Source organism: Rissa tridactyla, chromosome 7 (genome assembly GCF_028500815.1).
Source record: "Rissa tridactyla isolate bRisTri1 chromosome 7, bRisTri1.patW.cur.20221130, whole genome shotgun sequence".
Classification (NCBI taxonomy): Eukaryota; Metazoa; Chordata; class Aves; order Charadriiformes; family Laridae; genus Rissa; species Rissa tridactyla.
This window is the reverse complement of record NC_071472.1, coordinates 23007571-23035013: the sequence shown is the minus strand read 5'-3', so window position 1 is coordinate 23035013 and position 27443 is coordinate 23007571. Positions and strand designations below refer to the sequence as shown.

At 40.1% G+C, this 27443-nt stretch overlaps 1 protein-coding gene across 6 annotated transcripts in view; it reads right to left on the bottom strand.

Annotated features, from left to right (window-relative positions):
- The window catches only part of DIP2A (disco interacting protein 2 homolog A), a 130845-nt gene that overhangs the window by 82064 nt on the left and 21338 nt on the right, over positions 1-27443 (bottom strand). For 4 of the 6 annotated variants that reach the window (XR_008467858.1, XR_008467860.1, XR_008467859.1 and 1 more), the window contains exon 2: positions 8661-8732. Coding sequence is in view for 1 of the 6 variants with exons in the window: in XM_054210242.1 (XP_054066217.1) it covers positions 8661-8732 (72 nt within the window). In the remaining 5 variants the exon portion in view is untranslated. Of the gene's footprint in view, positions 1-8660; positions 8733-15234; positions 15735-27443 lie in introns of all 6 variants that reach the window. The other 2 variants (XM_054210245.1, XM_054210243.1) reach the window with 2 other exon arrangements.

The window sequence follows — 27443 nt, the reverse complement described above, 5'->3', positions numbered from 1 at the left end:
GCAGAAGTCCCTCAGCTAACACCCAACACTAATCTCCTACTCAACACAACACATAAGTGGAAAGGAACTGAAATTTTAAGGTTGCTTTCCTTGCTCAGACGGTACCTAAGGAATTGGTCAGAATGTAGTTACTAACATTAGGTTTAAGCAAAGGGGAAAACTCTAAATAAGCTAGATAAGTCAACTGGCACTCCTATCTGGAGGTTTGCTTATGATAAGCCCTCTGTCAAACCTTTCAGCTGTTAAACTAATTAATTCATATTTGCCATTACCACACCCTTCTGCAAATATTTTGATGAGTTTTGCAATATGATTCTTTGGGCAGCCACCCAGCTTACATAACCCTGTTTATATTGAAGAATAAACCCTTCCCCTGATCTGCTTGCACATAAACTATGCTTCTTTTGACTATGCCTCGAAGTCAAAGTCAGTTCATTTTCAAGCATAACAATGTGAGAAAAAGGAGTAACACCTTACATGCTTTTTAATATTTTGGGGGTTTTAATGACCCAAGCAAAGGAAAGCCACAAGTGATAAAACTGGAGCAACCTGCAAACCAAATCATACCAAAGTTTATGCAGAAATACAGTACCTTTTATTAGAACCAGTAATAGTTGGTACAAAGTAGACAAGAAGAGGAGAAAAAATACCCCTTAATTGCCTTTATCATAGAATTCCTGTGCATCTGTAGGTACCTCACTTTTACCAGACATAGCAGCTAGTAGAACATTTCTCTGGTAACAAAACCCCTGACAGCAAAATCTCCTTGTTTTATATGGTTTGCAAGCAGTACTACCACTGGTGATACACATGGTGCTTTAAAATCTAAAACTGCCTTTATAAAGCCCTCACTGATAAAGATGTTGATGCAATAGAAAATATCAGCTCTTGGCAACATACAAATGAGTAAAGGACGTTGACTGAATAGCATTTCAGGTTTAGGCCTCGAAGAGCTCCTCAGAGATCTATGAAAGAACAAGCTGAAATCACCTGTCCTTATTTAAAAAAAAAAATCTGAAGAACCATGTGTTTTAATAAAAAAAAAAATATGATCAGCTTGTTTCCTTTAAAACTATTTCATCTTATTTATTCTCCAACTTAAATATAAGACAGCATTAATAACAGAATAGAAAGATGTCTCTGTATGTCAATTTGTCTCAGATTAAAGCACTATAAAAAGTTAGCTTAACCAATACTACTGAATGGCCATTGGATTTCACGATACTCAGATGCAAGGTTTTGCTGTTTTAAAAAGAAGATACATGCTCAGGTTACTAGATATTTATTTATAAAATGCAACATTCAGCATCACTTTTAACTCAAAATAACCTGTGATTTGCTGCCATATAGAGCATGTGCTTTTTGTATTTTAATTTTTTTTTAAATACTGAATATTAGAAATAAAATTCTGTTAATGACAACCAGTTCAGGGATTTTTATTCTCATTATTACTCTCAAAAAAGTATACTGGAGACATGCTAGTCTCTAAATTTAATCCACCACAGAAAAACTCTGAGACAGCAAAACGATGTTAGCTCTCAAGAAGAGATGAGAAGCTTCAGATGGCAACAGCTTTTTCTTCTTTCTCCCCACCTCCCCGCCCCGGTAATACAAGAAGCTTGACCTAAACACCTTGGGTTTTGTAGGTCATACTTTATGCCAGATTACTCAGGTAAACTTTCTCAAAACTACTATTAATCTGGACTAGTACTTAGGGCTGACAAACACACCATGTCCTGTAAATAAATAAAGAAAAAGACTAGTGTGTGTTTTTTCATATTTATAAAGCAGAAGTATGTCTGGTTAAGTCTTTACATACCTCTACGTTTTTGTTTTCCTTATATTTGTTATGTTGATAAGCATGTAACAGATAAGCAGCAGTGGCAGTTGCACTACGGTTAATGTACCACTCATATTTTCTTTCACAATAAATCCATAAAAGCAACAATCTTAAAAATTTATTTGCCCAAGATGAAGATAGACATTTGGATCTTTTATGTCAATACTGATGGATAAAGAGACCATCAGAGTCTCTGACCATCAGAGGCACTGATTGTTTCTTCTTGTGCTAAATTTGTTTCTATACATCTACCAAAGCAGACTTGACACAAGAAAGCTAACAGTAAAAGACCATGATGTGCTGTGGCTAATTACAATCATGTCGCTGATGTGGAACGAGTCTATATTATTGGATGATTCAGTGCAGATCCATTATTGACTGCAGAAGCATGGCGTCAAGCTGAATCAAATACCTTTAAGTCAATAGAGGTCTCTTCCATCATCTCAGAATTAGATGGAAATCAACCAATGTATTTTTCATGTTTGATTTTATCTTGTTTCTTCGTCTCTCACTTGGAAGCATTCTTGAACCTTTAAGATCACCAGGTTCTAGCAGGATCTTCTGACAATTTCTTTTTGCAGTACATTTAAGTAGTTTTAAAAAATCACTCATGTTGCCCAAGATGATCTCTGAAATTTTCTTTTTCTTTTCCCATCAGAGCTCTCCCAGGTTGGTTCTTGCTAACACACCAAGATTGGTCTTGGACTTTCTCAGAGAACAGTCTTGGAATTTATTCATATTGTTGTCACTAATCGCAAAAACAAGGAAAGGAAAGCTTACACACACCTTTTGTTCTCCAGAAATACAGGGCATTCAAGCCCTGATGACTCTGAGGTAACTTGGCTAGGAAGAGGCCCCTGAGTTTATGAATGAGCGCAGTGGTCAATCCGCAAATCCCATACCAGCACGGAAGGTGTGCCTCAACAGAATACAGGTGCTTAAGGCACTGGTCTGATCCCACTGGCATTTGACAACTAATCTACAGTGTGACAGCTGGCCTCAAATCTAGCATTGAGTTTTCTCAACTGAAAGCATGTTTAGAACAGGAAAATCTGCCTCCTGAAACATTCAAGAGCCAGGAAAAAAAAAAAAAAAAAAAAAATCAGTAAAACACAAGCAAATAAAAAAAAAATATATATAGTGCTATAGAGCTGTTGTTGTCATTATAATACATAAGACATGTAGTATAAATATTATATATAAAACAGTGTGGTTTTTTAATATTTTATATTTATAAAATATATAAAATCTATTTTTATATATGTGTGTGTATATATATTTAAAAAATATGTAAGTCAACAGCTACACTGGCCAAGCTTTTAAAACTAAAGAAAATATTCATTGTTTTTAAAGAAACAGCTGGTAGGTGAGCAGGAAATTACCACAGTAGCAAATGTGTTGTTTCTCATTCTGAGATATACCCCACATGTGGGAACATAAAGTGATTCTAAGCAAGAAATGGTTCCCTTCACTATCAAAAGTTTCCTGAAATTCAACATCAAAATGACGATGAACATTGGCTACAAAGAAAAAAGGGAGAAGGGAGTACAATATTTTCTCCCTATCAGGACAGTACACTCGAGGATTCAAGTTACCAAATTTCACTGTAAACACTGCTCATTTTATCATGTTATTTCTGAAACTTTTTACACCCAATCTCTATCTACATTCAAAATGCATTTTTGCAATGTGCCTGATGTTATCCATCACTCAGAAACTTCACCTAGCAGCGTGACAAGTTGCCTATGGATATAATTTATTATTTCCTCAGAGTTTTATCTGAAATTTGGGTGCAGAGGTTGACTGAAGAAACTGATTACTGACTGATTACAGTTAAGGCTTGCTATTACTCAACACTTGTTTTTACTTTTGCACAGTGCATTTGCATAACACATTTTAATTGGTATTTCCCCATAATTAGATAGTTTTATGGTTCCTAAGTGAAATCTAACGTTTCCACTAACTCTTCGTAACTGCAGGTTTAGAATTTTAGAATGCAAAACAGAGCGTAGAGGAACATGACTCCTGAATACTAACATGTTCTACTTAATTTTACTGTTAATTGAAAATATGCTTTGCAGCCACTTATGTTTTTTTCTATTCACCAAGCCCTCTGTGGGGTTATTTAACACTGTCTGTATAATGATTTGGTTCCCCACAGATTCAGCTATACAGCGCAGTAGAAACTTAATTCAATCCATTTTACTTGGCATTGAAAGAGTAGGAGTTCTCATATGATTAGTTTTTAGCTGATGAAGTACAACATAAAAAGTTGAACTTCCAGAACTCAAATCTTTTGAGTATATGAGTATTTTTTAAGACACAAAGACCATACAACTTGATTCGTAAATATTTGTTAAAAGAAGATCCTATCAGCTACTCCCGTAAATCTGAATTCTGTGACTACAGATATTTGTTTCAAATTTTTAACAAGACAGAAGAATCACTGACCCCAAAACTGTAGAAAACTCTGTCCACATTCAAGTCTAAGTTGGAGAACCTACAGCAGATTCACAAAATGGTCACCCTCTCCTCTCAATTTAAGCCATCTCTTTCCATAGTTGCTTCCAAACCTGTGCCACCACTTTTTCCTTCTTTGTAAGTACCATACAAATAAGCAGTCCTATCTCCAGTTCTCTAATAATCTCATATTTCATAAACTTACAGTTATAAAAACCTTTCATTTCAAACAATTTTCACATTACTCCTTTTTCTACTTTCCTGCCTCTCGCTATTTCTTACTCAGTACTTTCACTGCCCACCTGTGCGAATTTGGTAGGTAAGAGGTTAACAACACTGATGACCTCTTATCTCCTGTGCAAACCCTGTGGGGGGAGAGCCAACAGGCTGGTGTGAAAAACAGATGAAGGAAGGATTCCTGTGATGGCAGGATGGCCCTGTTTTGGCTCAAAGTCACAGGAATGTAGGGATAAGCAGAATAAATGGCTTCAGCACAGAATCTTTAAGGCCACAGTGCCCCGAGTGAGACCTTTTGCTTAATTATCCACAAAATTAATATTAAAGTTAACATCCTTAAATATGATAATGAGCAAAGTGAATAATATGGTAAACTTGTATGACTATAGCACCAGACCCTCCACCCAAATCATGCTAAAACATCACCCCAGGGAGGGGATCAGATAAGGTTAGGATATAAGGGGCAATACAGAGTGTACCCACTTACACCTGCACACCTATACGCATACACATGATCGAGAGATCTCTCAGAGGAAGAAGAAACTTGAGACCTACAAGAGATAGTTGATGGGCTGTGCTCTTCCTCTATCAAGATGGGGACACCTTCTTAGTAAGTACTGCACCTTCACCTCTTGGTGAGAAAACACTTGGGATAGCATTTATTAATTTACTTATTTACTCGTTTATTCATTTGTTCATTCATTTTGCTAGCATCACTGTAGCACATTAGCACTATTACAGCTAGTGCATTTATCAACGGCAATTCCGAATCTGTTATACCTGTCGCTTCAAATAAATCATTTTATCTTTTCATCTTTGCTAACTGTCTCAGTTAAAGTTCTTTGCGGAGCTCTGAAACAGGCAAACATTGAACTGTTTCAGTGAAGGCCTTCAGCAGGGCTCTGAAACAGGAAATCAACTTTACAGCTTTGTGATGCTGTCCCAGCAAAGGCCTTTGGTGGAATCTGAGACAGGCAAACTCTGAGCTGTCTTAGAGCCCTCAGCTCTGAAACAGAAACAAAACTAACACTCTTTTAACGCGACACCACCCTACATTTTGTTAAAAACCTTACAAATCATCGGAATTGTACCATCGGCTAAAGTTTCGTAATAAAATGAGTAGAGACAGGTATCGATGCACTATGAGGAAGACATCAGGTGTTGCGAAATTTAAATAAGTACTAAAGAACATGAGATAACATTAACATTTTTTACCTCATTGACCAACAGAGAAAAGCCAACAATGCATAAACTTGGAAAAGTGATGACCAAATCAGATTTAGAAAGACGCAGTTCATGGGGATGATAAAATCACAGACTAAAAACTCTTCAAATCTAAAATGCAATCAGTCTGCAAAAACTTGATGGATAATTGCAAACTTAACTAATCCTATCAGGAATGCTACTGAGCAAAGGACGTTACAAAAAATCCCACAATCAAATTGCTAATGATAAAAAATTACTGCAGGCTCAAAGCCACTGGGACTCCCATACATTAATTTGAGCCATGTTGAAGCTGTGTCAATTAACAAAATTCCAAGCTAGAACTGGGTTAATGGAACACATGTCAGGAAACTAAAATAAGTATTTAGCTTAAGGTTTTAAGCAAAGTTTGTCTTTTTGACAGAGTATTGTTCTTTGTGCTCAGAGGCAGGCAGACTGCTCACTCTCTTTTTAGCGTACTAAAGCTAGATTCCTGTCATCTTAACGCAAAGCTATGCAGCAGTGGTAGACAAATCAGGTAATATGGTATTTCTTAGAAAATGTGGTATTCAAGCAAGTAGGACAAACCACAGAATCAGCTTAATTTTCGACCACTCGTTGGTGGTCGAAATGATGATTATGGAAAATTTGGCTGAACAAGGGAGAAATTTTTAAGCAGCTGGAAATCTAAAGGGAACTAGGATTCTTAGTTGAGCCTAATACCAGATCACAGAAACTAGGAGACTGCTGAACTGCACTAGGATCTACTTAGGACACACTTTCCTTGCCCAGGATGTTAAGGTGTAAACCTAGATTATACAAAGTCACCTCTCTTGAATGAAATACTCCTGAACACCTCAAGTTTGAAAGAGAAGCTTCAGTGAAAACAATTCTCAAAAAGTGCCATTTTTCCTTATTTTTTTTCCTTCCAAAGCTGTCTAACAAGTCAATTCCGTGGTTTCATATACCACTTCAGCTGAGTGAGTTCCTGAATGAGCAGGTTACCTAAATAGGTTATTACAAAACACCTTTGGAAATTATACAGCTATAGATAATAGAGCTATTATATAGCTCTATTCTAGAGCAGGCAACTGAATTTAATCAGTGTAACACCCCTGGAAACCCTGCACAGGAGTCAGTGCTGCTTCTAAGACCCCAAGAGTTAGAATACGGCCAGCAGTATTCAAACAGAAAAGGGGAACAGAAGTGCTTTACACTGCATCCTAGCTCTAAACTTACTTTAAAAAGTATGGAAGACAAAGTGCTACACTTGAGAGCTCAGAACTTGAACAATTTGTGCAAACAGCCTTCCAGTTTAAGGGTTGAGAGAGAAAAAAAATTAAAAAGTCATTATCAACAGAAAGGAGAGAAGGCAGAGTAAATCAAGTTGAGAGACTGAAATAAGAGACAGAAATCCAGAGGCATGACTTTCTTGTAGACAGAGTTCGTTGACAGAACATCTCTTATAACTCTTAATTCGTCAGTCAAAATCCATACTTAGCCTGGTCTCAAAATCTTTAACTAAGCTGAGCTGGAGGACAGGGTATTTTGAAAAGAAAAGTGAGAAAGTTCCTAAGAGAAAAATAGTGTAAGAAGGAGAAGGTATGGTCTGAAGTTGCGGCAGGGGAGGTTTAGATTAGATATTAGGAAGAATTACTTTACTGAAAGAGTGGTCAGGCACTGGAACAGCCTGCCCAGGGAGGTGGTTGAGTCACCATCCCTAGAGGTGTTTAAGAAACATCTAGATGTGGCGCTTCAGGGCATGCTCTAGTGGCAGAGATTGTAGGTTGTTTGGTTGGACTCGATGATCTTAAGAGTCCTTTCCAACCATGAAGATTCTGTGACTCTGTATGGCATGTGAAGGCAAAGCTCGCTGCTGACTGCAGTATTTATCAAAAAAATTCAAACTGCTTCTATTCGAGGAATGAGCCATTTCATAGACACGAGTTAGGTCTTGCGTGGTCTACAGGGTCTAAGGGAAAAGCTACAGCGGTTCTTAAAAAAACCACACTCAAAAAACCCTCAACCACAGCAACAAACCTCTGCTAAGAAACTCCATGATGAAACATCAGATCACGTTCTAACTGTTCAATGCCAAATACACACTGTAAAACTTAGAAAACACCAGAGCTCGGCAGTCAGCAGAACTCTTGAGAATAAAACCTTTGTCTGTCCTACTACGAAGAGCCAAGTGGGTCTCACTGCATCAAGATTTCAACAGCATTTTTCCCTCTGTTCTCTGATCTGAAAGCATAACACTAATATTGTAAAATAATACCTGTTATTTTTTTTCTCTCATCTATCTACAGCATCTCATTATCTCACCCAAAATCTCTTAATCTATGGAACAATTGGCCTGGGGTTATTATACAAGACCAAAGCTCAATGGCAACACAACAGCTTTAACCCCAAGTGATTTAAGCATCCTAGTATAAAAATACATAAAAGAAGTTGGGCATTTAGCTTTCGGCCATTTAAGATAAAGTCTGATAGTAACCAGCTTAAGAAGTAATAGTTTATAACAAAAAGTCAGTATTTTGAAGAAACTGGGGATGGGAGGGGGGATGAGGAGGCAGAGGGCATGTGCACAAAAGCCCACTAAAGAATGAAAGCGATGACCAGTGAGTGTTTTCATTTAATGAAACTGGCCAACTTGCTTTCAGGAATAACTTTAAGATAACTTCAAAAATGAGTAAAGTCTTGGATGCAGTTCTTAAACTAATGTTTGCTGACAAAAATGTTACCATTTAACATTTCATGTGAAGTGTAAAAAAAAACATTTCAGACTTTTCTCTTGTTTTGAACTTTTCTATAATAGCCATTTTCCAACACTGGTTAAATGCCGTGTCAATGAAATAATTAATCTACTTTTTCATTACATATTTAGCACAAAAGTTGTCAGTTATATGCAGTCTCTTACCTTGAATGAGTGGTATGTACCGTGCTAACAGCTTCGCTCTTTTCTTTTCATATCCTTTCTGAGTTATGTCTCCTAAAGAAATGAAGAAATAAATTAATATTGCTTTGAAGAGTTTTTAAAGAAGCTTTCTCATTTTCATGATACCTACCATTAAACTTACTAATTTTGAATCAGTCACATTAGCAACAAAGACCTGGGCATGTCAGAGAAATTCATGGCCACGTACATACTACCCATGCAGCACTATTTGTGAACATACGACAATGAGTGTCTCAGAGCTATACAACAGAAGAAAACTGGTTTTGTCCGCAGCACCTGTGTTGAACCTGGTTCTAGAGATATTCACCATAATGGAGAACGCAGCACAAAATATCTGCAGCGTAACAGAAGCCAATGAAGCTGACAAGCCTGCCTCTGCACCGTTCTGGGGCATAAGAAATGATCAACATACTAAGGCTTGAAAGAACATTCTCTAGCACACCTGTGCAGTCGCTTCCAAACCCTAGACCACGTTGCCCACTCTGCACCGTGCAGCGCAACAGTCTCCGCTTTCAAATCCGAGGAAGTGATAATCTCCTTCTAACACTAGTTTTTATTCACAGTTGTCATCCAATATCCTGTTTTAAAGCTTATTGCAGTCTCCACTGATAAACATGACGTCTTTTCACACAGACTAGAATGAAAGGAAAACTTCTACAGAAACTCAAAGTAAGTTTTTGAGACATTTCAGAATACGTACTTCCATGATTCTACCAACAGGACGAAGTGGCTTCATGCAAAACCAGCAGTAAGCTTACTATAAAAAAAACTAAATTCAAATCCCACTAAAATTGTACAAACTTTGTCCATTTTCTAGATCTCAGCACAGACATGAAAACAGCGATCTTCAATAACTTCAAACCACTCCCACCTCCCAAAATTCACACTTGCTTAAAGACAGTGAGATATTATGCAGTTCCACTAACAAAGTGGACTTTTATCCCTCCACACTTGGAAAACGTTTCACATCAGCATGAAATATAACCAAGATTATCTGATATTTTTGAAAACATACCTAAGTAGAAGGTGAATTTTAGAAATGTAGGCAGATAATTAGCTTGACTTTAGTTAGCACAAAAAAGTAAAATTCTACATTTAGATTTTTGCTTCAAGTTCATTCATCCAGCAACATATTGGTGAAGGAGCATATAAAAGAAAACTACAGAGAAGAAAAAAAAAAAAGGCATGAATTACATATATATGGATACCTACCTATGGATAGCCTACCTCTGACCATTTGCATTCTGCCAAACCTGAAACATTTCTCCATCCTATTCACACAAGAAATCAAAACTTAATGTCTGGAAACCGTAAGAGGAATAAAAAAAAAAATTTAAAAAATTCAGTGAGTCCTAGCACGCTTGTTGCTTGAATGGATTTAGGTATTGCATTAGGTATTTAGGTTCTCTCTAAGGCCTCTCTGACCTCAGTCATCACCTGTGCAGTAAGACCTGACAACATGTCCCAGACCTGGGACTTTGCTGGGTATCTGTCTTTATCCTTACCCAAGTTTTCTGCAAGCAACCAGCAGAATCCAGAGTTATGAAGGTAATCCAGAGAAAGACAGAGCATGATTTACATAGGATTCATTCCCTTTGAACACGAGGCTATAAAATTATATAAAAGATTATATTTTACTAGTAACAGTCAGTTTTAATTCATCCAGTCAAGTGGCATGGCTTGGGTATGCAGAAGCAAAAACTCCTCCTCAGTCAGATTTTCAACAGAAAAGTTCTTACTCTGTATTTTAAAATGTTTCTCAGGTATTTGCCCTAACACATAAGGGTTGGATCTCTTTTTTTTTATTTAATATTAGAATCATAGAACATGTTGGGTTGGAAGGGACCTTTAAAGGCCATCTAGTCCAACCCCCCTGCAGTAAGCAGGGACATCTTTAACTAGACCACGTTGCTCAGAGCCTCATCCAGCCTGGCCTTGAATGTCTCCAGGGATGGGGCCTCCACCACCTCTCTGGGCAACCTGTGCCAGTGTCTCACCACCCTCATCGTAAAGAACTTCATCCTAATGTCTGAGCAAAACGTACCCTACTCTAGTTTAAAACCATTGTCCCTCAGCCTATCGCTACATGCCCTTGCAAACAGCTTTCTTGTAGGCCTCCTTCTGGTACTGGTAGGCCACCATAAGGTCTCCCCAGAGTCTTCTCTCCTCCATGCTGAACAACCACAACTCCCTCAGCCTGTCCTCATAGGAGAGGTGCTCCAGCTCTCCGATCGTCCTCGTGGCCCTCCTCTGGACCCGCTCCAACAGGTCCATGTTCTTCTTGTGCTGAGGGCTCCAGAGCTGGACACAGTACTCCAGGTGGGGTCTCACGAGAGCAGAGTAGAGGGGGAGAATCACCTCCCTCGACCTGCTGGCCACGGTTCTTTTGATGCAGCCCAGGATGTGGTTGGCACCACAGTCCTTTTCCGCAGGGCTGCTCTCTATCATATCCCCTGGCCTGTATTGATAATGAGGGTTGTCCCAACCCAAGCAGGACCTTGCACTTGGCCTTGTTGAACTTCATAAGGTTTGCTCAGGCCCACCTCTCCAGCTTGACCAGGTCCCTCTGGATGACATCCCGTTCCTCAGACATGTCAACCACACCACTCAGCTTGGTGTCATCGGCAAACTTGCTGAGGGTGCACTTGATCCCACTGTCTAAATCATTGATGAAGATACTGAACACAGGGACACCACTTGTGACCCCTCTTCATCTGGACATCGAGCCATTGACCACTACCCTCTGGATGCGACCATCCAGCCAGTTCCTTATCCACCAAAGAGTCCACCCATCAAATACGTATCTCTCCAACTTAGAGGGAAGGATGTTGTGGGGGACCGTGTCAAAGGCCTTGCAGAAGTCCAGATAGATGATATCCATTGCTCTTCCCTTGTCCACTGATGCAGTCACTCCATCATAGAAGGACACTAGGTTGGTCAGGCAGGACTTGCCCCTGGTGAAACCATGCTGGCTGTCTCAAATCACCTCCATGTCCTCCATGTACCTTAGCATAGCTTCTAGGAGGATCTGTTCCATGACCTTCCCAGGCACAGAGGTGAAGCTGACAGGGCGGTAGTTCCCGGGGTTCTCCTTTCTACCCTTTTTAAAAATGGGTGCAATGTTTCCCTTTTTCCAGTCGCCAAGGACTTCACCTGACTTCCTTTTCAAATAACATGGAGAATGGCTTGGCAACTACATCAGCCAATTCCCTCAGGACTCTGGGGTACATCTCATCAGGCCCCATAGACTTATGTATGCTCAGGTTTCTCAGGTGACCATGAGCCTTGTCTTCACTTGCAGTGGGAGGGACTTTGTCCCCAGGTCCCCTTCTTGCAGTCCTTCAACCTGGGAGGCATGAGGAGAGAGGCTGGCAGTGAAGACTGAGGCAAAAAAGTTGTTGAGATCCTCACCCTTCTCATCGTCTGTTGTTACCAGTTTGCCATTCTTGGTCATCAGAGGGGGTATGCTTTCTTTAACCTTCCTTTTCTGGTTGACATACCAGTAGAAGCCCTTCTTGTTATTCTTAGCATCCCTTGCCAAGTTCAGCTCCAGCCACGCTTTGGCTTTCCTGACCTCATCCCTACATAACTGGGCAATCTCTTCCCAGGATACCTGATCCTGCTTGAACTGCCTGTGCTGTTCCTTCTTGCCTTTAAGTTTGACCAGCAGGTTCAGTATCATATCCCCTCAAGTAGGCATGTCTATTTCCTGTCTTAGGAAGTTATCATCGAGGCACTCCTGGAACCTCCTGGATTGTCTACAGCTCACTGTGTTATTTTTCCAGCAGATGTCGGGGTGGTTGAAATCCCCCAGGCACGATGAGAGCCTCAAGTGTGATACCTCCTGTAGCTGGAGTAAGAAGTCTTCATCAGTAGGCTCCCCCTGATCAGGCGGCCTGTAGTAGACACCAACCACAAGGTTCTCCTTGTTGCCTGAGTCTCTAATTCCAACCCATAAGCTTTTGACTTCCTCATGGCTATTCTCCAGGGACATCTCTTCACACTCTATCCATTCCTTAACACAGAGGGCAACACCCCTACCCCTCCCTTCCTTGCCTGTCCCTTCTGAGCCGCTTGTAGCCATCAATAGCAATGCTCCAGTTATAGGATTCGTCCCACCAGTTTTCAGTAATGGCCACTATGTCATAGCTTTCCAGCAACACCGTAGCTTCCAGCTCCTCCTGTTTGTTGCCCATGCTGCATGCGTTCGTGTAGAGGCACTTCAGCCGGGCTGCTGGCTGTGTCACCTTCTTAGAGGAGCATCTCTTGAGGTGTTTCACAGGTGTTTCCCTATTGACTCGGACTACCTCAGAAGCCCCTGGCTCGTCTCCATAAGACTTTGACTGTGATGCAGTGTCCCCAGCATGCCTTGAGGCAACAGGCTGAAGGCCCTTGCTAGCGCCCCATCCCTCTAACCCTGATGTGTTAATCCCACAGCTTGTCACAGACAAGCCTGATATTATTATCCCCCTCCCCCTTCACATCTAGTTTAAAGCCCTGTCGATTGGCCCCACAATCTCTTGGGCAAAGACCCTCTTTCCCCTTTGAGAAAGGTGTCTCCCATTTGATGCCAGCAAGCCTGGTGCCATGTAGGCCATCCCATTGTCAAGAAAAACCAAAATTCTGGTGGTGACACCAGCCACGGAGCCATGTATTAATAGACTGGATCCATCTGTTCCTTCCAGTGTCACTGCCTGCAACTGTAAGGAGTGAGGAAAAAATAACCTGTGCCCCAGATTCCCTAACCAACCTTCCCAAGGCCCTGAAGTCCCCTTTGATTGCTCTTGGACTACAAGTCACAGCTTCCTCACCACCTACATGGAAGATCAATAATGGGTAATAAATAGTCTGAGGGCTGTATTGAGCTAGGAAGTTTCCTGGTGATGTCCTTAACCTGGGCTCCAGGAAGACAGTAGAATTCCTATGAGGAAGGTCTACCTGGCATATTGGACCCTCTGTTCCCCTCAGAAGGGAGTCACCCACAACTATAACCCTTCTTTTCTTCCTTGTGGATGTGGTAGTGACACAGGTGGTACGCCTTTCTGACTGTGGAGACATCTCTGGTGTAGACCGCCCATCATTCGCATCCTCTTTGACTGGCCTTCCTCAAGCAGAATCTCATATCTGTTGTTCAGAGGTATCGGGGCGGGGGGACAAGGTAGGCAAAGAGGGAGTTCACCTGCTGCCCCAACCATGAACTTGTCTCACTCTTTTCATTTAGGCTTCTGCCTGATAGGGGCAGGATACAGGGGCCCCTTGATCCTGATTACTTTCTGATAGGTGCTCCCGTTTCTGTTTCAAGGAGGGCAAGAGCCTGGCTCCACCAGTCTATTTCTTCTTCAGCCTCCCTAATGCTCCTTAACGTTTCAACTTCCTCTCACAGCTCTGCTACCAGGCTGAGCAGATTGTTCACCTGTTCACAATGCACACAGCAGTCCTCATAGCTGCTGCCTGTTACCAGTGAAAGGCTCTGGCACTCCCTGCAGCCTGTGACCTGGACTGCTGTGTATTTCTCTGGGAGCTCTGTCTGGGTTCCCACATGCATTCTGGCTAAGGTTGAGAGCACAACCTTCTGCCAGATGAAAACCATAGCTAACCTCCTTCCGAGAGGGTGATGACTGCCCTTCTAGTGGTGCTCCCAGGCGATGCCCACTTGCTGCTTGCTTACTCAGTGCGCAGCGACCTGGTCGCTATGCTCCTGAAAGCCTTTTATGAGAGGGGAGAAGTGGTCCCAGCAAGTACACCTTGTTTAGGAGTACACCTTGTTGAGATCTGCTGCCAGGGGTGCCGGCTCCACCCACGCCTCCACAGCAGCCCATCCACCTCCCACTAGACCAGGCTGCTCAAAGCCCCATCCAGCCTGGCCTTGAACACTTCCAGGGATGGGGCATCCACAGCTTCCCTGGGCAACCTGTTCCAGTGCCTCACCACCCTCACAGTAAATAATTTCTTCCTAATATCTAATCTAAATTTCCTCTCTTTCAGTTTAAAACCGTCACCTCTCCTCCAGTCCTGTTCTATCACTACAATCCTGGAGTGCTTCAATCATTGCAGGTATTTTAAACTACAACCAAGCAGAATTTATCAGTTTTCACTCATAAACCTGTGTAAATATTGCACATAATCTTGGGACACAAGACAGAAATTCTTTGGTTACCATTTTTCTTGAGCAGAAATTTTTTTAGCAGAACAAATATAGAGAAATATAATTTATATATATATGTTTTATAATTATATCAAAACAAGAATGAAATCAAAACAAAAACCACAAATGCCCAAGCAGATTTGTGTGTCTGGGAACAGCTGATCAAAATGACAAATTACACTCTTTCAGTAAGTAATTTCTACAAAGAAAGAAAAAAGGATACCAAAAAAGACATATCATTTTCAGTAACGGAGGAAAAAAACTAAAACAGAAAAGAAGCACCAGCAGAAAGAGCAGTTTATCTTAAAACGTTAGTAATTTCTAAGACTAAAGTAATCTCAGCAAATGCTTTAAGTGACAAATGCTGTATGTAACATAAATTTGACATACCATAGCTTCAGTGAGGTCAGTAATTTTCACAGCTTCATAAGTTATTCAAGTAATCCTTAAATCAAATCTCTTCACAGATCAGCTACCTTGCCAGGTATCACTCAGTTGACAAGGTATGCCATGGAAGCAGCAGACTGGGTTGAAGAGAGTCTCTCATTTAAACCAGAATATCTCAAACTTTGGCATCTCACTGCTTTTGGAAATTCTTTGATTTTGCTGGACCGCTGTCTTCAAGAATTTTCCTTGAATTGGGTTAAAAAAAGTCCAAAGTCAAAAGCATCTCTGACAACTTTTGCAGCCCCAGGGGCAGGTCAGACTTCTTCGTTCCTTCCTCAAAAGCTTGGGGGTGGATTCCTCCTGATAACTGCTCCTCACCCCCCTCACACTCAGAGCCATCATTTAGGGTTCTTTGTGATCCCTCACCTCTTCCAAAGAAGAGCCGCTTAGTCACATCTGGCATGTTGGGGCCACAGCCGCTGTCATTCAGCCTCGGTTTCTCCCTAGTTATTAGATTACACAAAAGCAATATGAGGTTCCTCAGTTTCAGCAAATCCGCTGGGAAGCTGGACAAAGCTAGACACTGCGTCAAGCTGTTAGTTCTCTGCCTGGAACATATGACATACTACAAAATACGTCAGAGCCTCCAAGAAAATTAATCTAGACAGAGGTGAAAGCATTGGCATTTCTTAAGATGATCTATAAAAATTATTTTCTTAATTAGTGCACAAAGAATCTGACATGCAGTTATCCCAGGTCTACCCAGGCATATTTTTATTTTATAATGTTAGCACTACAGCTAACAGAATCTTAATGCCAATTAACTAAATAAATATTACCTGCATTTTACTGGGTTTTCATGAATTATTTTTCATTGGCTATACGCTCACTGGGTTCAAAAGCGTCAACTAGCTTATTTTCAATTCTGAAAAAGTAGGTGAACACTTGAGTAAGTGCTTCAATGCTCTTCAAAACCACACAAATCGGTAACATGCACATGCCTTACTGCCAAGATACAGCTGCCATGCCTCATCGCAAAATCCTCATCCTGCAAAATCCTGACTTTGTAATCTCAAGTATTTTATGGTAGCTCTACCCATTGGATAACAATGCTTAGAAAAAGGTGGGTTTTTAACTAGGAATTGGGCATATGTGAGCTATATAGTTCGTAAATAAATACAGTGTGCCTAACAGAACATTATTTCCTTGATCACCACCAGAAAAGGACACCCACAACTGCAGCAGCTCTCCTCTCTAGTGCGTGAAAATACAACAGGGCAGAGCACATCCAGTGCTCCAGCTCCTTTGTAGCTTTGGATCTCTGCACTGAGGAGTCCTTGAAGGCTTCTGATGGAGAAGGGAATATGAGCAGGATGCAGACAGACACTGAACAGCTCACAGAAAGGTGAGCTTGCTATGAAGCAAGTGACTTCTCCAGTCCTTAAGCAGCAGTTTGCACTTAAATTCTCACTGGGAGCAGCTGTAAGAAACCATGCACTACACCATGCTGGCAACAGGTGTTAAGGGTCTGTTGTGTTAACACTCCACAAGATGACTGTGCATACCATGGAGCTAGGCTCTGTGAGAGCCTAGTACCTGCTAACAATAAGGAAATGGTTCCAGGTCACCAATTTGCAGAGGTCAAGAACAGAGACGGTCACAATCTCAGGTATATCAACTATTAACAAATCACTGCAGAAACTTTTGCCAGTTCCTCTTGTTTAAAGTGAAAATCAAGGGTATGAACATTGGCTTCTGCCTGCAGAGGTAGTTCTTGGATGGTCTGAAAAGGTAGGCAAGTTGCCAGCCAAAACATAACTCAGAAGTCACCTGTGGAAAAATTTAAAGTAAATTTCCAGTGTTTTCTGGGGATAGGTTGTCACTGTATTTGAACAGTTGGTGGAGCTGGAAGAATCAATTCAGCAGTCATCATTTCTAATTCTACCTCTTAGACACACTTGGTAAGTATCTTCTTAGGTGAAACAACTCACCAAGCTTTATTTTGCATCATCCTAGAAGTATTATAAAAGGAACACTGCATTGCTATATGATTTTGACTCAAAGAAGTCTCAAAGATTCAAAGAAATGAAATTAAAAACAACAAAAAATTGTGAAAGAAATAATTACTCTGACATCTGTGATTTTTGTCCACTGTGAAAGCAAAAATAATCAAGGCATTTCTAAGAATTATGATGAGAGTCAACAATAAGGAAAGCCAGTAACATTTGCTGTAACAGCTGGGGAATTGAAAGATGGTGCTGAGGAACACTGAACTATGCAGCCAGAAGAAATGGCTCAGTTTCTCATGTTATTTGTCCTCCAGGGTAAATGATGTACCAACCAGTCCTGAGGGAATTGCTGATAATGGAAGCACACAGGAAGAGAAGAGAGACCTCACCAATACAAAGGCTGATGACAACAGAACCGTCAATGGATGGTTCGTCTTCCATGCTGAGAGGGCAAAGCTCTGAAACGACAGCTATTTGAGCATGAAGACCACAGAGACTGAAAATTGAGAGAACATGACAGCAAGATATAGCTGTTTGTTCATCAAGGGGGAGATGCACAGCAGAAGCAACATGTAATTCCTGAAATGAATACTTGAGTCATCATGGTAAGTCTGATCTATATTCTCAGTCATATATGATAAAACTCAAGCAAAGTCACGTGTCCCTTGTTACCCAGCTTTCAAACTCCAAGGTATGTCATTAGTTACAGCACCCTGGTAGCCAATACCAGTTGCCGATATCCTGAGAAAGCATCGCGTGCAGTGCTGAGATACAGCAGGATGGTTGTATTTATGCTTAAACTTGTAGTCACAAACAGGGCCTTGAAGAGGAGGAGGAAGAGGAGAAACAACTCTCCTGGGTGCTGAACTCCCTCAGCGGGCATGGCCAGGCATCACAGGGCATCCTTGTGTTGAGGCACTGAAAAGCTGGTGAAAAGCCAAGGTCAGTACCTTACCAAACACCTGTTCTCCTGTTAACACCTGATACCAAAATAAAGACCAAGTCATGAAAAAGCCTACCAAGGTCATTGCTTAATTGAAATTAAAGTGTCAAAATCAAATATTACGAATGTGCTTCCAAAGTCTAGCATTTTCTTTTGAAGACTGTGAAACCAGCACAATTGCAACCCCTAATAAAGGGGCTGATGAATGAGGCCTCAAGTAGCCAAGCCCACTGCACCATTAGTAGTGAAGAAGTGTTCTGCTAAGCCTTCACTGTGGTATTGCTAAACTTATGGATGACGGGACAAACACCAGAGTTGTAAGATTATGATCTCGTGTGCAGGAGTACTTACCACATGGGTGAGAAGTGCCACACTATCCAGCAAAGGAGGGCAAGGAAGAGACACTGGAAGGTCACAGTCCTCACTGGCATTAAAGGGCAGAGATGACAAAGTCTTACTGGCTTGGGGGGGTGGGGAGGAACCACCACCAAAACCTTACTATCCACACCAAGATTTGAAGACTTTTCCAGAATATCATCATACAGCTTACCTCACTGTTTAAATACACTTAAAGGCGTGACCTAGCACACATTTGGAAAGACACATTCCCTTCAAAGCCTGCAGACATGTCTCATAAGAACATGGAATCTGACAGCTTTGAGTAGTTCTAGGCAGAAACATGACCTTGAGGAAGAATATGAACCAAAGACCAAAATACAAATCCTTAAAGAAAAACTGTAGAAGTATTGGAATGGAAGGGTGAAGGTTAAGAAAACTTGCAGAAATTAAATACTCAAGAAAACCGGAAGTGGTTTAGGGACATATTTTCTCAATATACACACCCATGACCTTCAAGCTGGGCTGCAAGGCATGCCATCAACAGATTCTGCCGAGTGACAGTTCACAATAATGCTTACTAACTCTCAAGTTTTAATCACCGCATAAAATCTAAAACCAGAACAACTCTCCCAATCCTACTATTAGTGCCCATTGCAAGTTTTGGTTACCTGCTACACATTCTTCTCCCAGACACCACACTTCTTATGTAAATAAGCCAAAAGCCAAACTGATCAACAGGTGATAAAGGAGCTAGAAGATGAAAATCATTACTTGCAATTAAAGAAAGGGTTTTGGACCTCCAAACTATGCAGAACCCAACACTTGCTGTCATCCCTGAAATACAATCTCTGGTAGTCTGTGCCGTTTAAATTTGATAATCAAAGCGTTTTGGTAAAAAATAAAAAAAATAAATAAAATTCTTCCATAACTATCACTTACCACTGTCTAGAAATTAGCGCACTTAAACAAACCAGTCCCAAACCAGATCCACATCAACACAGCTCTTCTACAAACCATGGTGGGTTTTTTTTTTCTCCTTTTTCTGCCAGCTGAGGAACCACCATTTTTTTCATGGACATAACAGAAGTTTACCACTGGATTCTTTCCCTAGTAGCTGAATTATTAATCAACACCATGTTGATAAACCAGCAGGACATCTCACAACTATCTGTAAATAAGTAATTTATTAAGTAGTCTTGGTTCTACATATATATATGAAATAAGTGACTGTATATAGATTGGTTATGCTGCTAAACTCAGTGGTTTGAGGGTTTTTTTGGTTAAGAGTGGTAAGTAGATCTGTTTCCAATTGTTTGCTCTTCTCTAAAACTCATGCTTTGCAATCATGGCTAAAATAAGCACTTTTAACTTGTCATTCTGGCATGCAATTTCTAGTGAAAAGTCCCATATTTTTTTCTCCTCTATCAACACACCTTCATTCCACGACTCATTCTATAGCACAGTATTTCAGCCACAGCTAAGCTTATGTTCACGTTGTCTTTGAAAAGCATAGAAAACTGCAGCTGCATGAGAAGCGGTTGAAGCTTTATCTTTAATATCCCGAAAAGAACACCTCCTTACATCTGTAAGTTTGCAAAGTATTCAAACAGCAGTCCTTTATCCTGAGTCACTGCTATTTTCTGAAGGGGTATTGATTGATGCCTTAATTTAGTTTGCATATGATGAACTGAGTGAAGTGTGAAAGTATCTTGATTATAAGTCCTACATGTTATACGAATCTGTTTAAAATGGAAATAAGTGACATCTGATCATTCCATATGGTGATGTGTTTGACTAATCTCTACTTCGAAGATCCTATTTTAAACATCCTGAGAGCATCAAGATGCCTTTTATGCAGTACTAGAAGTGTGACACAACTTCACCAAAAATGTACGTTATTGGTAATTCCTAATTTGCAGCAGGATTTTCATCCCTTTGACAGAATTTAAGTTATCAAAATACAAAACTTGCCTGCATGTAAAACTAGTAACATGGAGACGATATAGACAACTACTCAAATCTACAGAGTTTCCTTAAACAAGGAAATCACTGAAATATCAAGTTCTAGAAACTAGACAAATATTGACAAGCTAATTGCATGTATCCTAATGCCAGAATGGGAATTTTACCTATATGTTAGTAGCAGGAGACTAAGTTTTCCACTTTGTGCACAATTACTAACGGGACTACCTATTTCACAATACCGTTAATTGCCTAGTGTGCTTTATCTTGGCCTAAATTTAGTCTGATCAAGCTATTAGGAGCTTTGCTATTGGAAAAGCAATACTAAGTGTTAGAATTAGAAAATTCTATTCTGACACATTTATATACCACCCTTTTCACCTCAAAGTTTCAAAGCAGTTTCTAGACAAAGGTACCATTTACATTTTACAAACGATAAAAAAAGCCAAGGTGAATGAAGTATGCAGTACAGCGAAGATGAGAAAAGTCTACACATTCCATGTCATTCTGTTCTGCACAAATCCACATTTGTAAACTGTGCACGTAAGCTGACAGGTGAGAGAGCAGCTCCTTTTTATATATTGAGCTCCCTGGCTTTAAGCCGTTATTTGCTTCATCTGCCAGGAGTCAGCGTTTGACAGGATAAAACAAGGTTAAATAATTGGATCACAAAGGCAACATGGCAAGTTTCCAGGCTCAGTTACCCCAATTAATGAATTGTTCTTATATTGCTTCAGTAAATCCTTAAGCTTATTCCACAGGGAGATAAGAAAAGCTCAAACTCTACCACTTCTAACCCATTAGGGCTCTCTGTAGAACATAGAAACAGAGTGACAGATGCCAGCTATACACACATCTGCAGGCGTACCAATCTGACTCTGGCTCCTGCTCTTATAATTATTTAAAAATTAGTCCTGTTTTATATTAAGTTGAGATGTTTCCTTTCAATGAAACATACTCTTGTCTACTATTGCACCAGAAGGACAAATGAAGAACCATCTTCATTAAGCTTGTGTTAAATTATGGTTCGTAATTCCACAGCAGACACAAGCTTCAAAATACAACACCCCCTGCTCCATAACATCAGGCGTTTTTAAGTACGAAAACTGTTTTTGAAACACTCAATTGATATTTTCTGTAAAGTTGATTACAATCTTCACCCAGAGGTTATGAACAAAAGTTATCAAACCAGATACAACTTTCGTATCTCATTATTATGCAATCATGAATGTTGCCACCCCCTTTAACAAGCTGAGCAAAGCTATAGGCGGGGGGTTGGGCAGGAAGGAGTGGTGGAAACCATGTTACACAGGGAATGCACTGTCTGCTTCCCACAAAAGCCAACAAAAGTAGCTGGAAAAAAAAACCCCAAAAACAGACTAGGAGTCCGTTCGTGTCAACTGTTCGTGTCGACGAACAGTATCTTTTAAAATCTGAGTTACAAGTATTTTCTGACACAGTTGAAAATTATTTTGGTAAAGTGCAGAAATGAAAAACTTTTGAAAGGGTGTTGTATGCACGCAACGTGTCCCCCTTTTAAACACTATTAAGAGAACAGTATTTCAAAATAACTAAATTTTCAGTGTACTGCAGAGATGAATACATTCAGACGTTTTGCTTGTCACTTCCTAGATGCATCAGGGATACAATATGAAGTAGAATAATTATGCCTGGCAAGTAGTAATCAACCATTATAATGAATTAGGCCAGAACTAATTGTCTGAACCAAGTCATTTCAACCTGAAGCATGAACCGGGGAGGGAGGGGGAAGATGCTTTGTTGCTAGGTACAAAGACATTTCTTCTTCCTTCACTCGGTTGCACTGACAATTTCTACTGTCGTAACGTCCAGGAGAAGTCTCAAACCAAAGTCTATTCCATGGTTACCACAAAAGACTCCCTGAAAACTGCCCCCAAAGATGCAAATCTAGAAACAACCAGATACAGAAATGTGGGACCATCAAGAAAAAAAAATATTCAATAGTACTTTTTGCAACAACTTTAATACACATTCCTTTCCAATAATGCTATGAAGAGAAGTATTGGCTAGATAGAATTTTCTCTGTGTAATTCTGTTAAGACAACCAATCACAAACAAAATTCATATTTAACTTGTTAATAAATGCCTTGTATTGTTAAGTCATCCCTTGCTTTGAGGAACGTGTGTGTAAAAATAGAAGAGGATATATGCACCATTTAATGCTCTTTGAAGCTTTTAAGTTGTTGTAACTCCCTTAACTCCCTTTCTGATCTAAGGAACCCTTTTTTTTCCCTTCCACATCCTCCACACACTCATTATGTAAGGCACAGTGATTAATGAGCAAGATGAAGATATTTCAGACTATGAAACTTCTGTATCTTGTATGAAGAAGCTTATAGAGGAGACATCAGTTTGCTACCAATACCAGGGAAATTAGTTCCTCAAAAGTAAGATACTGACTTCTTTCCAAATGTCTTCATATCCTTAACTTGATGAACTCTCCTTAGAAAAAACACACACATACCTATTTTCTGATGAACTGGAGTTCTGCCCAAATAGCAAGAACAAAAAGTTGCCATTTCTGCCAACCGCACTTTTTCCTCATTTACCTTCTTAGAAGAGCCGAAGGAAAGCCAAGTCTGTAGTCTTAGATGCTCAAGCCCACAACTAGCACCCTGTTTGAGGCTGAACGTAACACACTGCTACTGCTGAGGCAGTGGCTAACTAGTATATTTCCATAAAGTCAAGTTTGTTAAAAACAAAGTAGTCTAGTTGTAGAACACATCATTTTTATTACATCAAGTACTGAACGCAAGAAACTTTAATTGGCCGGACAAAGTATGTTAGAGAGAAAAAGTGAAACAACTCCATCAACAAAACAAAACAACCCTGTTTCTAGAATTTCACATGCAGCAATACCCATAATCAAAGGCTGCAATGTGTCTGAAAAACACTCTTTTGCGCTAAAATACCCTTAGTTACCAATGTAACAATGATACAAAGGACGTACAAAGTGACTTGTAGAAGGGATTCTAGTAGCACCACTACAGCAATAAATCTCCTTTCCAATGAGTGTCATCATCAATCAGGCAGGAGGAAAAAAATTGCTGAATCTATTAAACCCATTTAATTCTACCAAAATATAGCTGTTGTCAAATTAATGCACTCTATAACAGTCTTTTGTGTGGAAAACTGAACAGTCAACAACTTAGAAAAAAAGCTTAGAATAAAACTTTTTTTGACCCTGATTCGTATTTACTGGAAGAGTTCCTCAACTATGTACACCTTTTCCTGTCTTTTCAGGAGTCCATTTCTTTAATTTCTGAAATAATTTAAAAATCTACATCTGTGGATAAGCCACTGAGTAGGCCTGTATCACTACTCAAACCATAGCATACACTGAACACACCGCCTGCTGAAAATAACTTTTTCCTGACAAATTGTCTTTCAGACAATTTCACTTAGAAGTGACCAGGAGCGCCAGCACAAAGGGTCAGCAATCCTCCATGAACAGCATTGAGGACTTTGTTGGAATAAATTGGCCCAATCAGGCTTTATAGCTATCATTTTAACCCAATATATTCCAAAGCACTGCCATGGGCTTAGCTGCTAAATTCCATCTTAGTTATTGGTGAAGACCTATTTCCTTACTTAGGACTGACCGAAACCGAACACTTACTTGGTAATTTTCTAATTGTAATATGAAGAGCAGGTCAGCCAATTTCACCTGTTTTTTATTCCACTACATAACCAATTTTTGTTTTAACAACTCTGGTAACATTGTTATTTAATTTAACAACATGTAAAGCCCAGCCTTTGCAATAATAAAATTGAAAGGTTTTTTAATTTTATTTTATAGTTCAAAACTACTGATGCATAGACTTCAGAACAACAAGGCAAAGAACACCAAGACTTCAGGCAATTTACCTCATCAACATGACTAACTACTTGGCTATGTCTGAACAAACATTTGCTACTCATATGGTGTGCAAAGTCTAATTCACATCAGCAATTCTGTGTTTTTTCTTTGATTCGAGCTATTTCTTTATTGGAGAAACATGTTCAGTGTAATCTAATCCACTTTTAGAAGCTGCAGATGAGTGCATTAAACTTCAAAAATAAAAATAACATAGTAAGAGCAAGGAATGGACTGGCAACTCCATTAGCCAGCCAGGAATTCAAAACTGGGAGGAAGAACCCCACAATAAACTGGAAAAACTGGAACAGTGTCCTGGTTTGAGCGACACAGGACTAATTTCTCTTCTAATGCTTGGGAAAACTGTACTTTTAGAAGACTCTAGTGTCCAAATTTTTAAACATATTTACTTCATAGCCAGCTAGGCTATGTGGGTTTCAAGGTCTCAGTGCTTTCAAGTTAGCCAGGTGCAGGGGATGTGGAAGAGCAAGACCCAGGCACTCGTCCCAAGCTGGTCAACAGGATTATTTCACACCATGAACATTACATTCAATATAAATCAGAAAGCTTGCTGAGAAGTTTTCTCTCTTCTGGCTGCGATCCTGAGAACTTCTTGCCCCTATGCCTGACCCCTGAGCCCTTCCCTTCCTCCTGAAGCTGCAGTGCTCGCAGTGTCCCACTTTTGCTGTCGGAGTGCACCGCTTCTTACTCATAGAACTGGCTGAGTACAATCCTTGTATGTTTTATGTTGGTATTGGGATCAATATTGGTTCTTTAGTGTTATTAATGTTAATCATTTAGCCTTATTCTATTAAATCTGTTTACATTTCAACCTTTGGGTTTCCTTCTTTTTCACCAGTTCCCCTTCCCAGGTGGGGAGCAGCCATCAGGTGATGGAGTAATTGTCTGAACAACAATAAATTGCAGTGGGTTCCTGAAACCATAACACCTGGGAACTTATATATCTACTACACCTGTCCCCTTCTGTTATGTACCTGCTGACTTTGAGGAGCCTCGCCTGCCTCTCCATTTTCTTTTGCACCTTGCCCATGTCCATACCATACAGCTTTATCTACAGCCTATGCCAAACTTGGTGTGCATATTTTGTGCTGTTATTAATGCAAGTGTTGTTGAAAGGACATTTATATGTGCTGAAAATTATTTCTCTTCATTAAGAGGGTGGCTGAGGAGGCATGCAGCAGCACAACCATTTTTCACCTTGGCAAGCAGGCAAAGGGAGGGCTGCACAAGGCAGGACTGCAGGTGGAAGAGACAGGCCAGCCACCCTGCAGCGCGCTCCAAATGACTGCTTCCGACACAACTCCGCACCAGCGCTAGCGCTCAGACCCCTTCAAAACCTGAGTCAGGTTAACCCAGGAAATAAAGTTGTTTTACAGAAGCAAGATTGTTTTATGGAAACAAATGGGAGGGGTGGGGAGAATTAGTTGTTGGGTTTGGGGGGTTTTTTTGGTTGGTTTTTTTTTGGTTTTTTTTTTTTTTTGTAACTGAATGATCTGAACTGGCTCACAGAAAGATCTTTAGAGTCTCATACGTAGCGTACAGGATACCATCCCACAGCCCAGAGCGCAAGAGGAAATACCGAACAGCAAGGGACTACGCTGTCCTCAGCCAATGGTAAAATACCTAAGTTCTTGAACTTCATAGCAAACAATTATGTTTCCCTCAAGCTCTTCCATTAATACCAGCTCTCCACCACAACTCCTTAACAGTGATCACTATTAAGTGATTACTAATCACTTAATCACTTTGAATCTCTATTAAAATAAAGAGATTGCAAGCAATTCCATTAAAACAGTACTCATCTGTGAACTTTCTAAAGTTCACGTATTTGATGCCAAACAGTGAAGCCTAGTACAATCTCCTCTTGAATTCCAGCTCTGAGAGTAAGAGAAAACCACCATACACAATGCTACCCAGTAGTAACATAAAAGTCTGACTGCTCCAAATGCAGATAAACATTAAAGTTACAAAGACAAACAAGAGAATTCAAAAATATCAGACTTAAGCTTGTCCATTCAATCCAATGTAGACCCTTGAACGCATGCACTGGGAAAATCCACCCCATTCATTTTTCAACAAGACCTCTGACTCATCCAGTGCACTGAAGAAAGAAACATTGTTCAATAAACAGAATACTTAATAGGTTTCTGTTTTGTTTTTTAATTCTTTTGCCTAGATAGGAAAGGCTTCAGAATGCAAGAGCACGTGAACAGGAAGGTCATGGTTGGGGGTACAGACAGGACGTACTTGTGAAGGAGCAATTAGGCCGGTACTACATGTTCAAACTTTTTCATCCTAAACCAGAAAATTTTTATTTGTTTATACTCAAAATGGTGTCCTTCAGATATGTTATGTAAAGCCACCTGATCCTAAATTCAGATTTAGTCTGAGAGTGGGCTTATTTCAAAAGTCTCACCAAGACCCCCAAGCAGCACCTCTCATTGGTGTTGAGAAGCTGATGAAGCAGCAACAACTTGTTAAATGCTTGGGACTGGATGCGGTACAGAAAGCAGGACCACAGAAGAATTTAAAAAAAAAAAAAAAAAAAGATGTCATTGCTTGCACAAAAGTTGATATCTTCGAAGATAACACCTGGATCTGGTTTCGCCTTGTATGACCTGTAGATATCTGCAGAACAAAACTGTCTATTGGTAAGCTGGTTTTTACTCAGTCTCTTACACTTAAAGTTAGGGGACTGAAACAAATATTTCCACGTGGAAAACTCATTAACAGTGAAATTGTTGTAGTTCAAAGCAATAGATTTTTGACATTTGCCTCCAAAAGCCTTGGCAAACCTAAGGCACCACTGACATTACCCTTCCAAATGCTGTGCTACAGAAGCATTTTTCAGCTTATTACAAGGTTACATTTAACAATAGCACATTAAACTACTTAATGTGTGACCCACTTTAGCAAATCTGTAAGTTTCTGAACAAAGATAAAAACATCAGAGGATCATGTTGAAGGGTTGTTTGCTTTTTCCCCTCAAAGTTAAAGCAAACGGGCTTCCAGGCAATGTAAGAGCTCATGGATGGAGATCACA